At 43.8% G+C, this 13,862-nt stretch overlaps 1 protein-coding gene across 1 annotated transcript; it reads right to left on the bottom strand.

Annotated features, from left to right (window-relative positions):
• Nucleotides 1–280: 280 nt before the first annotated feature.
• On the bottom strand, nucleotides 281–1,611 carry LOC139158406 (G-protein coupled receptor 22-like). Its single transcript, XM_070735713.1, has one exon. The coding sequence runs from the start codon at nucleotides 1,609–1,611 to the stop codon at nucleotides 316–318; it is 1,296 nt and encodes a 431-aa protein (XP_070591814.1). The 3' UTR covers nucleotides 281–315.
• Nucleotides 1,612–13,862: the final 12,251 nt, after the last annotated feature.

The raw sequence follows: 13,862 nt of genomic DNA, 5'->3' as shown, positions 1-13,862 counted from the left end.
GTAAGTGGGAGGTTTTGCCACTGGCTCTTTGTGAGGGATCAGTATCAGATCCCCTAGATGAAATGGTTGTTTCTACAAGGTGTGGGTGGTTGCCTCTCTGTGCTCACTGCGATACTGCTCACCTCCACTTTGCACTTTGGTCAGAGGGTTAGCACCAAGCTGTTGTTTCTGGTGATTTTAATAAGGGTCCTGTATCTGCCTCTCATCCTTTCGTTGGTTTCAGGTGTTTGGCACTCACCAGATTAGCTCTGCAGTGGATTGCTAGAACCTATCCCAGCTTTCTCGGCACCTGGTCTGAAATTCACCCCTACCCCCTTACTCTTTTGTGGCCTCTGTCAGGCAGTGCTCAGCCCCATCACTACCCCGTGGCCGCCCCTTGCAGCCTTTCCGCGACGGCTCCACCCAGGAATTGTGGATGATCGTGCCACCGGGCGCAGGGTCGACTTGCAGCGCCGACACCACTCGTTTCTTCAGCTTGCTGCGGAGTACGTTGCGCAGTTTCTGGCGGGTAAAGGCATAAAGGAGTGGGTGGAAGATGGTCGTACCGTAGGCCATGGCCAGGAAGCAGATGCGCAACTTGCCCAGCAGGGGGCTGGGCCCGAGGCACAGAATGAGCAGGTTGACAATGGACAGAGGGGCCCAGCACAACAGGAACGTCGAGATGATTAGCAGGGACATGCGGAAGACACGCCTCTGGCGCTCCCTCCGGTCGCGGTGGCGCTTCACCGCCCGACGCAGCGCGATGATCACGGAGACAGACGCCTGCACACCCATCGGGGGCGGAGCTGGGAGCGTGGGCATTGGCTGAGACAACCTCTTGGCTTCTCCAGCACTGATCATGCTGCTGCTGCTGCTCAGCTCCACCGCTTTCCGCCGCTTCCTCTTTTTCGTCTTGCGACGCTGGCTGCGCTTGAAGGTGCTGCCAATGCTGATGTTGAGAGCTTGCAGGATCTTGGCGTAGGTCACCAGCATGACCGCCACGGCTGCAAAGAAAGTGGGGATCTGGATGGCCAAGTGGTAGGAGGTCCCGAGCTCGGCGTGGAACTCTTCCGGGCCCACGCACAGCACCGTACGGTTTTGCCACACGCTGGCATGTCCAAACTCTCCCTCGAGGAAAGGTATAAAAAATACAGTCAGGGATAGCACCCAGACTCCAGCCAGGAGAAGAATCGCACGGGCCGGAGTGAGCACGCGCTGCGCAGGGCGAACGGAAATGTCGTAACGGTCCAAGCTGATCACCAGGACGTTGGTGGCGGTGGCCACGCTGCTGAAGGTGATGCAGGCCTCGTGGAAGCAGCAGAAGAGGGTGGCCGCACGATCAGGCGGCACCAATATGACCACCATGGTGAGCGGGGCGCACACCACGCAGATGAGCACATCGAGTACGTGCAAGTTCATGGTCACCATGTTGCTGACGGAGTCGACCAGGCCGGCTTGCAGGCAGTAGAGAACCAATACTGTGAGGTTGCTGCTGACCCCTAGAACAATTTCCAACATTAGGAAGCCTGTCAGGGACACCTGGAAGCCCAGTGGGTAGGGCAGGGACCAACTGGGGTCGGGGGTTACCCCGTCGGTTGTCTCCAGGATGGTGTCAAACATGGGACTCTCCATGGTTGAAAGAGGCAGAAGCACGTGGGCATAGTCCTTGGACGGAGCTGAGCGCTACAGACAGCAACCTTACCTGTGGGGGGAGAGAGAGAGAGTCCATCAAGAACCATAAATGTAGCATTTATTTTTTTCAACAATGTATACTGCTCAAAAAAATAAAGGGAACACTTAAACAACAGAATATAACGCCAAGTAAATCAAACTTCTGTGAAATCAAACTGTCCACTTAGGAAGCAACACTGATTGACAATAAATTTCATTTTGTTGATAGCACATTCAACTTTGTACAGAACAGCGGTATTCAGTGAGAATATTTCAATCATTCAGATCTAGCATGTGTTATTTGAGTGTTCCCTTTACTTTTTTTGAGCAGTGTACTTTGCACTAAGCCCACAAACCTGCCCTGAAAATCTCTTGTATGAAAGAGGAATGATTGTCTGTTTTTATTGTGGGTATTTAATATTTTTAATGTTTGAATAGTATTTATTATCATTGTATCTATTTTTATTCTTGTGAGCCGCCCTGAGTCCATGAGGAAAAGGGCAGCCAATAATAATAATAATAATAATAATAATAATAATAATAATAATAATAGTAATAATAGTAATAATAGTAATAATAATAATTTATTAGATTTGTATGCTGCCCCTCTCCGAGGACTCGGAGCGGCTCACAACAATACAACATGTACAAATCTAATGTTAAAAAACAATTTAAAACCTTCATTATACAAAAGAAAAACAATCACACAACCTAACAGGACATACATAAAACCACAATAGCTAGGGGTATATCAATTTCCCCATGACTGGCGACATAAGTGGGTCTTCAGGAGCTTTTGAAAGGCAAGGAGGGTGGGGGCAGTCCTAATCGCTGGGGGGAGTTGATTCCAGAAGGCCGGGGCCACCACAGAGAAGGCTCTTCCCCTGGGTCCCACCAGACAACATTGCTTAGTCGACGGGACCCGGAGAAGGCCAACTCTGTGGGACCTAATCTGTGGCTGGGATTCGTGTGGCAGAAGGCAGTCCCGTAGGTATTCTGGTCCGATGTCGTGTAGGACTTTATAGGTCCTAACCAAGACTTTGAATTGTGACCAGAAACTGACCAGCAGCCAGTGCAAGCTGCGGCGTGTTGATGAGACATGGGCATAATAAACAAACAAACAAACAAACAAATATCATTTTAAAACATAACAAGGGGGCCAAGTTCAGGCAAGATTTTATTCCTGGTTGTGGTATTGATTCATTTTCTGGGTTCCTAGGAGACACGAAGGCACAAGATGGATTGGGTTTGCACACTATACTCAATAATGGAAGAAGAAGCATACACCCAATATGAAAACTAATGAAGCTTAGCATGTTGTACACAAGTGGCTGTTAAAGGTCCAAGAGCCAGCTTCAGTTTCTTGTGTGAATCAAAACCAATTAATCCTGCAGAAAGATGATTTTTTTAAAAAAGTGAAATATTTCAGCACCATCATCTGAAAAGAAGATGCAACCTGTGCATGTATTTTTCACTGCACATGAATGCATTTTCTGCAGAAGCAGGGGACGGGATCAAGCATTTTGAAGTTTCTCTATAATTCAGTATAACTTGAGCTCCCTTTTCAAGGAGGGTCATCATTCTCAGCAAGACTTCATCTACTTTTACTTAACAAATATACTGTATACCAGGGTGTCCAGGGGGAAAGCATTTTGAAATTCCATGATATTTCCCTGACATTTCCCTGTAAATTGCGGTCTAGTTAGTTTTTGAAATTCCATGATATTTCCCTGACACTTCCCTGTAAATTGCGGTCTAGTTAGTTTTTGAAATTCCATGATATTTCCCTGACATTTCCCTGTAAATTGCGATCTAGTTAAGGCTGGGTGGTAGATGACGTCATACCAAACGGCTAAGCCATGGAGAAATATTGATAGCCGAGGAAGCAAGCTGTTGCCACAGTTATGCTCATTTTTGCTTGACTCTGCCAGATAGCACAATCCGGGTTTTTTACATGATTTTTCCCTGCCTTTAAAAACATTTTAATAGTTTGTCGTCCCCCCCCCCCCCGATTTATTCCGTTTTTTTTCACAAATTCCCTCATAATTCCCTAATATTTCCTGAACCACCGATTTCCCTGATAATTCCCTAATTACCCTGTTTTTCAGGTTTGCTGGACACCCTGATATACCGACAAATGCTTATGATTGGAAAACATGTCGGTTATGTATACTCACAAAGACTTGAAACTGTCTACCATCCATGCCTTTTTGCACAGTCATCCAGCAAAAATCTAAAACCCGTACTAAACTAGGCATATTCGCATCCTTTCACAGAATCACCCACAAACAATTTAAACTCACCCACTACAGAGTTTTCTGTATATTGTACCTGGATCTCTTTGAACCAGTGGTGGGATTCCAATTTTTTAAACTACCGGTTCTGTGGGCGTGGCTTGGTGGGTGTGGCAGGGAAGGTTACCATACTTAAAATCTTATCTATTGATTGATTGATTGATTGATTGATTGATTGATTGGATTTGTATGCCGCCCCTCTCCGTACACTCGGGGCGGCTAACAACAGTAATAAAAACAGCATATAACAATCCAATATTAAAACAGTTAAAATCCTTATTATAAAACCAAACATACATACAGACATACCATGCATAAAATTGTAAAGGCCTAGGGGGAAAGAGTATCTCAGTCCCCCCATGCCTGGCGGCAGAGGTGGGTTTTAAGAAGCTTACGAAAGGCAAGGAGGGTGGGGGCAATTCTAATCTCTGGGGGGAGTTGGTTCCAGAGGGCTGGGGCCGCCACAGAGAAGGTTCTTCCCCTGGGTCCCGCCAAACGACATTGTTTAGTTGACGGGACCCGGAGAAGACCCACTCTGTGGGACCTAACTGGTTGTTGGGATTCGTGCAGCAGAAGGCGGTCCCTGAGATAATCTGGTCCTGTGCCATGAAGGGCTTTATAGGTCATAACCAACACTTTGAATTGTGACCGGAAACTGATCGGCAACCAATGCAGACTGCGGAGTGTTGGTGTGACATGGGCATATTTGGGAAAGCCCATGATTGCTCATGCAGCTGCATTCTGCACGACCTGAAGTTTCCGAACACTCCATTCCCTCTTCACTCCAGGGGAAGGTTACTGCAAAATCCCTATTTCCTCCCGATCAGCTGGGACCCATTGCAATGGCTTGCCTTGTCCTTGTTGTTTGGACTAGTATTGGGTAGGATATATTTTTTAGTTGGGATGTTTAATGTTAGTTTATTTGGCAATTCCATGGTAACTGGTAGGGGTGTATTGTAAGATTTTGCCTGTCTCCCTTCTCATCCTTCTGTCCCAAATTATGGCATCAAATTGTTGCAACCCAAACCTGGCTCACTTAAAGCAACCAAATCACTTCAAAGGTACAATGTAAATTTATTAAAAACGCACAGATAGTCCTCAATTTACAGCCATAGTTGAGCCCAAAACTTTTGTTGTTGAGGAAGACAATTGTTTAAGTGAGTTTTAACCCATTTGATCACCTTTTTTTGGTGACCAACCAGCAACCCATGCAGCTGGTAGCAAATCCTATCTGAGACAAGGACGATGAGGTGATGCGCAAGCCGCCTCAGAGTTGGCACCCGAGCCGGACAGTGAGGACTCCATGCCAGAGCCAGAAGTTCAGACAGGGCCTTCGGAACCTCCAGCAACTCACAACAGTGATGAGGAAGAAGGAGGAGTCCCTTCTTAATGCATGAGCATGCAGAACTGCCAAGAGGCAGGAGTGGTTACTCCAGAGGAGGTCTCCTCGGGAGTAAGACTTGGATCTAATTGGCCACTCCCCTAGTCTAATTGGCCACACCCCTAGTCTAATTGGCCACTCCCCTAGTCTACTAAAAGACTGCAGGAAACAACATTTTAGAATCGTGTATCTGTGCTTGCCTTGTGAATGGCTACTCAGGAGGAGGTCTCCTCGGGAGTAGGCTTGAGGTTAATTGGCCACTCCCCTAGTCTAATTGGCCACTCCCCTAGTCTAATTGGCCACTCCTTTAGTCTACTAAAAGAATCCAGGAAACAACATTTTAGAATTGTGTATCTGTGCTTGCCTTGTGAATGGCTACTCAGGAGGAGGTCTCCTCGGGAGTAGGCTTGAGGATAATTGGCCACGTCCCTAGTCTACTTGAGGAATGATGAAGACCAAAAAAACTGCAGGGGACAATTCATTGGATTGTTCCTTCGTTCGCATACCTCTTGTTTAGAAAACCTCTGCTCAGCTTATCTGTTCGGCTTCTGTTTTGTGGACTGGTTCCAGGCACCTTGCCAACCTCCATAAGCTTCCTGCAATATCTAGGACTAATCACTTATCTTTGCTTTATGACTTTATGGACTTATGCCAGCTGTTAATGCTGTATAATTAACAGGGGTTTTTTTTTCAAGAAAAAGACTGATTTAAGATTTATTTGTGTGTGAACACTACTACTACTACTACTACTACTACTACTACTACTAATAATAATAATAAAAATAATGTATTAGATTTGTATGCCGCCCCTCTCCGAAGACTCAGGGCAGCTCACAATACAATAGCAATACAATATAGATACAAATCTAGAAACATAGAAGACTGACGGCAGAAAAAGACCTCATGGTCCATCTAGTCTGCCCTTATACTATTTCCTGTATTTTATCTTAGGATGGATATATGTTTATCCCAGGCATGTTTAAATTCAGTAACTGTGGATTTACCAACCACGTCTGCTGGAAGTTTGTTCCAAGGATCTACTACCCTTTCAGTAAAATAATATTTTCTCATGTTGCTTTTGATCTTTCCCCCAACTAACTTCAGATTGTGTCCCCTTGTTCTTGTGTTCACTTTCCTATTAAAAACACTTCCCTCCTGAACCTTATTTAACCCTTTGACATATTTAAATGTTTCGATCATGTCCCCCCTTTTCCTTCTGTCCTCCAGACTATGCATGAGCACGCAGAACTGCCAAGAGGCAGCAGTGGTTACTCCAGAGGAGGTCTCCTCGGGAGTAAGACTTGGATCTAATTGGCCACTCCCCTAGTCTAATTGGCCACTCCCCTAGTCTACTAAAAGACTGCAGGAAACAACATTTTAGAATTGTGTATCTGTGCTTGCCTTGTGAATGGCTACTCAGGAGGAGGTCTCCTCGGGAGTAAGACTTGGATCTAATTGGCCACTCCCCTAGTCTAATTGGCCACTCCCCTAGTCTACTAAAAGACTGCAGGAAACAACAGACTATGTTAAAAAATGAAAAAAATAATAATTTAAAAATACCTTATAAAAACCTATCTACTACACAGTCATACACACTCAGTCCAACTAACTAAAAAACATAATAAACATAATAAGGTCAGCAAAAAAGCCAGTTTATTAGTAGTGGCAAATCCATTACATAAAGGTTGGGACAAATTGAGTGTGTGCTACGTTTTCTCTGGTCCATACCTGGGCAGAACACCTTTCTTGCCACAGTGATCAGTGAATCACTGCAGTTGGTAACATGGCTGTTAAATGAATGCAGATTTCCACTTTGACTTTGCTTGCCGGAAGATCACAAAAGGTGAACTTGTGTTGGGACGCTGCAACCATCATAAATACGTCAGTTGCCCAGGGTCTGAATTTTGATCACATGACCATTGGGATTCTGCAAAGGTCATAAGTGTGAAAAAAACGGTCCTAAGTCACTTTTCTTCAGTGTCCTGGTAACTTTGAATGGTCACTAAACTGTTGTAAGTTGAGGACTACCTGTAGCATGATGACTGAAGTAGCAATAAGCCTAGTAAAAGAGACACAGACAGACAGACAAAGTGAATCACTGATTAATGACAAATAAAGCCTGCTTAACCCAGGTCTCCTACACAAAGCTGATGTTCTGAGAACTTAGCCACTTATTAGCTGTGGTGGCACTGTGGTGAGAATGCAGTATTGCAGGCTACTTCTGCTGCCTACCGGATGCCTGCAATTTGGTAGTTCAATTCTCGCTGGCTCAAGGTTGACTCAGCCTTCCATCCTTCTAAGGTGGGTAAAATGAGGACCCAGATTGTTGGGGGCAAAAGGCTTACTTTCTGTAAACTGCTTAGAGAGGGCTGTAAAGCACTGTAAAGCGGTATATAAATCTAAATAACTATCGTCCAGTCTCCAACCTTCCCTTTATGGGGAAGGTTGTCGAGAAGGTGGTGGCGCTCCAGCTCCAGCAGTCCTTGGAAGAAGCCGATTATCTAGGCCCTCAACAGTCAGGATTCAGGCCCGGCTACAGAAACTGCTTTGGTCGCGCTGATGGATGATCTCTGGCGGGCCCGGGACAGGGGTTTGTCCTCTGTCCTGGTGCTTCTTGACATCTCAGCGGCTTTCGATACCAACGACCATGGTATCCTCCTACGCCGGCTGGAGGGGTTGGGAGTGGGAGGCACTGTTCTTCAGTGGTTCTCCTCCTACCTCTCCGGTCGGTCACAGTCGGTGTTAGTGGGAGGTCAGAGGTCAACCTCTAGGTCTCTCCCTTGTGGGGAACCTTAGGGGTCGGTTCCCCCTGCTATTTAATATCTACATGAAACCGCTGGGTGAGATCATCCAGGGGCATGGGGTGAGGTATCATCAGTATGAAGATGATACCCAGCTGTACATCTCCACCCCATGTCCAGTCAACGAAGCAGTGGAAGTGATGTGCCAGTGCCTGGAGGCTGTTAGGGTCTGGATGGGTGTCAACAGACTCAAACTCAACCCTGATAAGATGGAGTGGTTGTGGGTCTTGCCTCCCAAGGACAATTCTGTCCATTACTCTGGGGGGGAATTATTGACCCCCTCGGAGAGGGTCTGCAATTTGGGCATTCTCCTTGATCCACAGCTAACATTAGAGCACCATCTTTCGGCTGTGGTGAGGAGGGCATTTGCCCAGGTCCACATGGTACACCAGTTGCAGTCCTATTTGGCCCAGGAGTCACTGCTCACAGTCACTCCTGCCCTCATCACTTCGAGGTTCGACTACTGCAACACTCTCTACATGGGGCTACCTTTGAAAAGTGTTCGGAAACCTTAGATCATGCAGAATGCGGCCGCGAGAGCCATTGTGGGGCTCCCAAGATCTGCCCACATTTTGCCAACACCCATGTAAGTTTTGTTGGAATATTTTTGATAAACCCATTTGGGTGACATTATTTATTCCTTCCTCCTATGGTCAAAATCTATTGCAATAATTTTGATTGACAAAAGAGAGAAGTGCTAGGGGGAAAGCCCTATTTATTCTTAAATAATCCAAGTATGTTGAAAACCTTGAGAACCTTACTGAACTTAATTAATATTAACGTTACTAATTTATTATTACTGAATCTTATTAAAGATCTGCATGTCAGCTATACAAGTTTTATTTATTTATTCCAGCCCTGGGGCAGACACAAACAAGATATTGAATAAAAGAAGCATTACATCCTTCTCTATGTATATTTGTTTAGAAAAAGAATAAGCAACAAGGAGTCTAACCATAATTGAGAGCATAATTACTGAAATAAATCAAAATAAAATACTGTTGTAAGAAGTTCCAATCCTAAGTAAAGGTACAGTGTTTCATACAAATGGTGGCACAGAACTCAGTGATTTGAGAGGTTATTTTCAAGTTCTTGTCTCAAAGAAGGAGCATTACACAGAAACCATATTCCTTACTTGGACGTTTCTTCAAAGCATGACATATAAGGGTAGGGTAGCTATACAGTAGTCCTCGACTTACAACCATTCATTTAGTAACCAAGGTTATGATGGTACTGGATAAAGTGACATACAACTGTTCCTCGCATTTACGACTGTCACCACATCCCTACAGATGTGATTAAAATTCAGGCCCTTGAAAACTAGCATCGACTTACAATAGTAGAAGCATGCTAGGGACATGTGATTGCCTTTGGAGGCCTTTGCCTTCAGCTTCCGGCAACCAAAGTCAGTGGGGGAAGCCTGATTCGGTTAACATGTTACATGTTACACCAACACTCCACAGTCTGCATTGATTGCCGATCAGTTTCCGGTCACAATTCAAAGTGTTGGTTATGACCTATAAAGCTCTTCATGGCATCGGACCAGAATATCTCCAGGACCGCCTTCTGCCGCACAAATCCCAGCAACCAGTTAGGTCCCACACAGTTGGCCTTCTCCGGGTCCCATCAACTAAACAATGTCGTTTGGCGGGACCCAGGGGAAGAGTCTTCTCTGTGGCGGCCCCGACCCTCTGGAACGAGCTCCCCCCGGAGATCAGAATTGCCCCCACCCTCCTCACCTTTCGCAAACTTCTCAAAACCCACCTCTGTCGTCAGGCATGGGGGAATTGAGATATTTCTTCCCCCCGGTCTATATAATTTATGCATGGTATGTCTGTGTGTATGTTTTGCTTTTTAATAAGGGGTTTTTAATTACTTAAATATTAGATTTGTAATACATTGTTTTACTATTGTTGTGAGCCGCCCCGAGTCTGCGGAGAGGGACGGCATACAAATCAAATCAAATAAAAAAATCAATAAATAAATGAGTAAGTAAGTAAATAAGTAAGTAAATAAGTAAGTAAGTAAGTAAGTAAGTAAGTAAGTAAGTAAGTAAGTAAGTAAGTAAGTAAATAAATAACAAACAAACAAACAAACAAACAAACAAACAACTGGACATTTCACTCAAGAACTGCAGTGATTCACTTAACAACCATGGCAAAAAAGAGGTGTAAAATGAGGTGTGCCTCATTTAACAATCATTTGCTTAGTGGTTGGTCTGAACTGTGGTCACCTGTATTGTATTTCACATATGGCTATTGAATATAAACCTTTTAGTGCAGGGGTCTCCAACCTTGGCAAAGCTGGCTGGGGAATTCTGGGAGTTGAAGTCCGCCAGGCTTAAAGTTACCAAGGTTGGAGATTCCTGATTTACTATACTCGGCCACTGAGGCCTAGCTGATTTCTTCACCTACAGCCGCTCTGGATCAATTCAGTTTGCTGTGAATCTTTTCTTACAAGGGCAGTTTCAACAATTTACATGCCTGGGGACCTTCTCATAGATTTAGTAATGAATGTACCTCACATGTACACAGAAGGGAAAATCTTTTAGCACCACAATAACATCCTCTTAAATGGAGGTGAGAAAAAAAAGAAACATAGAAGTCTGACGGCAGAAAAAGACCTCATGGTCCATCTAGTCTGCCTTTATACTATTTCCTGTATTTTATCTTACAATGGATATATGTTTATCCCAGGCATGTTTATATTCAGTTACTGTGGATTTACCAACCATGTCTGCTGGAAGTTTATTCCAAGGATCTACTACTCTCTCAGTAAAATAATATTTTCTCACGTTGCTTCTGATCTTTCCCCTAACTAACCTCAGATTGTGCCCCCTTGTTCTCGTGCTCACTTTCCTATTAAAAACACTTCACCCTCTTCCCCTGGGTTTTCAAATGCCCTGCACATATTCAGCAATTATGTCTTCAGTGACCATGAAAGCCCAGATTTTAAGGAATTGAAATTCCACACACACGCAGACGTGCGCGCACACACCTCAATAAACTCTGAAATGACACCTGAAGGAAGAAGTGAGAGACAGAAAAACACTTGGCCTGCAGGGCAGTAAGAGAATGCGTGCGTGTAGAAAGCATTTGGCTACAAGCAGAGAAAATAAAATCCGTCCATTGGGTGGAATCTGTGTGTGAGAGAGAGAGAAAGGGAGGGAATTATAGGAGACTAGCAATGATAATTCAATGTGGGCAGAAAACCCATCTCGGCCCCATAAATCAGGGAGTGCAGAGAAGACTCAATTAACCAGCAGTTTCACAGCCAAGGGGATTTATTTTAACCCCCATTCTTTGATCTTTCTACACGAGACTTCATGAATTTTAATCTATTTTTTTTAAATCACCAAGGTATGCAAAAGAGAGAGAAGGTGATAATACGAATGAAAGAGATTGTGTTTTACATTTCAGCCCATTTTATTATTTCTTGAGGAAAGGGTTTTAAGAAAAACTAAAATAGATGCTTTATAGAAACATAGAAACATAGAAGTCTGACGGCAGAAAAAGACCTCATGGTCCATCTAGTCTGCCCTTATACTATTTTCTGTATTTTATCTTAGGATGGATATATGTTTATCCCAGGCATGTTTAAATTCAGTTACTGTGGATTTATCTACCACATCTGCTGGAAGTTTGTTCCAAGGATCTACTACTCTTTCAGTAAAATAATATTTTCTCATGTTGCTTTTGATCTTTCCCCCAACTAACTTCAGATTGTGTCCCCTTGTTCTTGTGTTCACTTTCCTATTAAAAACACTTCCCTCCTGGACCTTATTTAACCCTTTAATATATTTAAATGTTTCGATCATGTCCCCCCTTTTCCTTCTGTCCTCCAGACTATACAGATTGAGTTCATTAAGTCTTTCCTGATACGTTTTATGCTTAAGACCTTCCACCATTCTTGTAGCCCGTCTTTGGACCCGTTCAATTTTGTCAATATCTTTTTGTAGGTGAGGTCTCCAGAACTGAACACAGTATTCCAAATGTGGTCTCACCAGCATTCTATATAGTGGGATCATAATCTCCCTCTTCCTGCTTGTTATACCTCTAGCTATGCAGCCAAGCATCCTACTTGCTTTCCCTACCGCCTGACTGCACTGTTCACCCATTTTGAGACTGTCAGAAATCACTACCCCTAAATCCTTTTCTTTTTCAGTATTTGCCAACACTGAACTGCCAATTATTATTATTATTATTACTATTACTATTACTATTATTACTATTATTACTATTATTATTATTATTATTATTATTATTATTATTATTATTATTATTATTATTATGTCAATACAACTCAGCAAACGAGATCACTATGCTGGATTTCGTATTTCATCACCAGTCGGGCACTTCCCAAGCACCTAGGACTGCGTGATGTAGCGGCAAATTATGTGTGCGGATCCCAGTAAAGTGGCCTTTTGCAATTGACAGATGGAGATTTTGTCAATTCTGATGGTTTTCAAATGTCCATTGAGATCCTTTGGCACTGCGCCCAGCGTGCCAAGTACCATTATTATTATTATTATTATTATTATTATTATTATTATTATTATTAAACTCTAGAAGTTACAATTATGGTAATATGATACTGTCAAAGCCAGAATTGAAAAATCAACAGATGATTCAAAGTGCAGACTCTGTAAAGAAACAGAGGCATTCATGGCATTGGACCAGAATACCTCCGGAACCGCCTTCTACCGCACGAATCCCAGCGGCCGATAAGGTCCCACAGAGTTGGCCTTCTCCGGGTCCCGTCGACCAAACAATGTCGTTTGGCAGGCCCCAGGGGAAGAGCCTTCTTTGTGGCGGCCCCGGCCCTCTGGAATCAACTCCCCCCGGAGATTAGACCGGCCCCCCACCCTCCTTGTCTTTCGCAAGTTACTCAAGACCCACCTATATCGCCAGGCATGGGGGAATTAAGACATCTCCCCCAGGCTTTCTTATATTTTATGTTTGGTACGTATGTGTTGTATGGTTTTTAAATTGTTGGGGTTTTTTAATGTAATTTTATTATTAGATTTGTTCCATTGTTATACTGTTTTTATTGTTGTCGTGAGCCGCCCCAAGTCTTCGGAGAGGGGCGGCATACAAATCTAATAAATTGAATTGAAAAATTGAAATATATTGATTAATGAAAGTTGAAAAATCTAGACGGAAACATAGCCGATGTGGGCATTTTATCAGCCTCCTTTGGCTGTCCCGGTCCAGCCTACATGAGATCAATCGGAAATTACAAATCATATATACATAAAATGTACGCTATGCTTTTATTTTGAAGGCGACTGCTATTTTTGTTTTGATTTATAGATGTGTCTATGTGCTTGTCTGTGCACCTTCACAGGCCTATTGGTTCGGCCCTCCACAACAAACCCCTCATGTGACTCTTGGGAAAATTAATTAAAATAATGCATTAAAATTCATTACTCAATCCTGGAATACAGAGTCCAGTCTCTTAGCTATAGACCAGGGGTGTGCAACTACAGCCCCTTTAAGACCTGTGGACTTCAACTCCCAGAATTCCTGAGCCAGGTAATGCAACTACGGCCTCTTTACACCTTGTGGACTCCATCTTCTGCTCAGTCGCCGCCTGAGCCGGTTCAGACACTCACTTTTCATTGTTCGTACTGATTCTCCTCAGTAAGGAGGAGTTCCCAAAGCCCGGAGCAAGGCAGAATCAAAATCCAAAAGTTTGCTATCCCATGCAATCTCTATCAATATATACCGCTCCTCC

This window comes from Erythrolamprus reginae, chromosome 2, assembly GCF_031021105.1.
Source record: "Erythrolamprus reginae isolate rEryReg1 chromosome 2, rEryReg1.hap1, whole genome shotgun sequence".
In the NCBI taxonomy this organism is placed as follows: Eukaryota; Metazoa; Chordata; class Lepidosauria; order Squamata; family Dipsadidae; genus Erythrolamprus; species Erythrolamprus reginae.
Note: the sequence above shows the minus strand (reverse complement) of the source record. Positions and strands in the feature narration are given on the sequence as shown.

What these genes read in the sequence shown, in the direction of transcription:
- LOC139158406 (XM_070735713.1), bottom strand. Translation starts at nt 1,611, where the DNA reads ATGGAGAGTCCCATGTTTGACACCATCCTGGAGACAACCGACGGGGTA.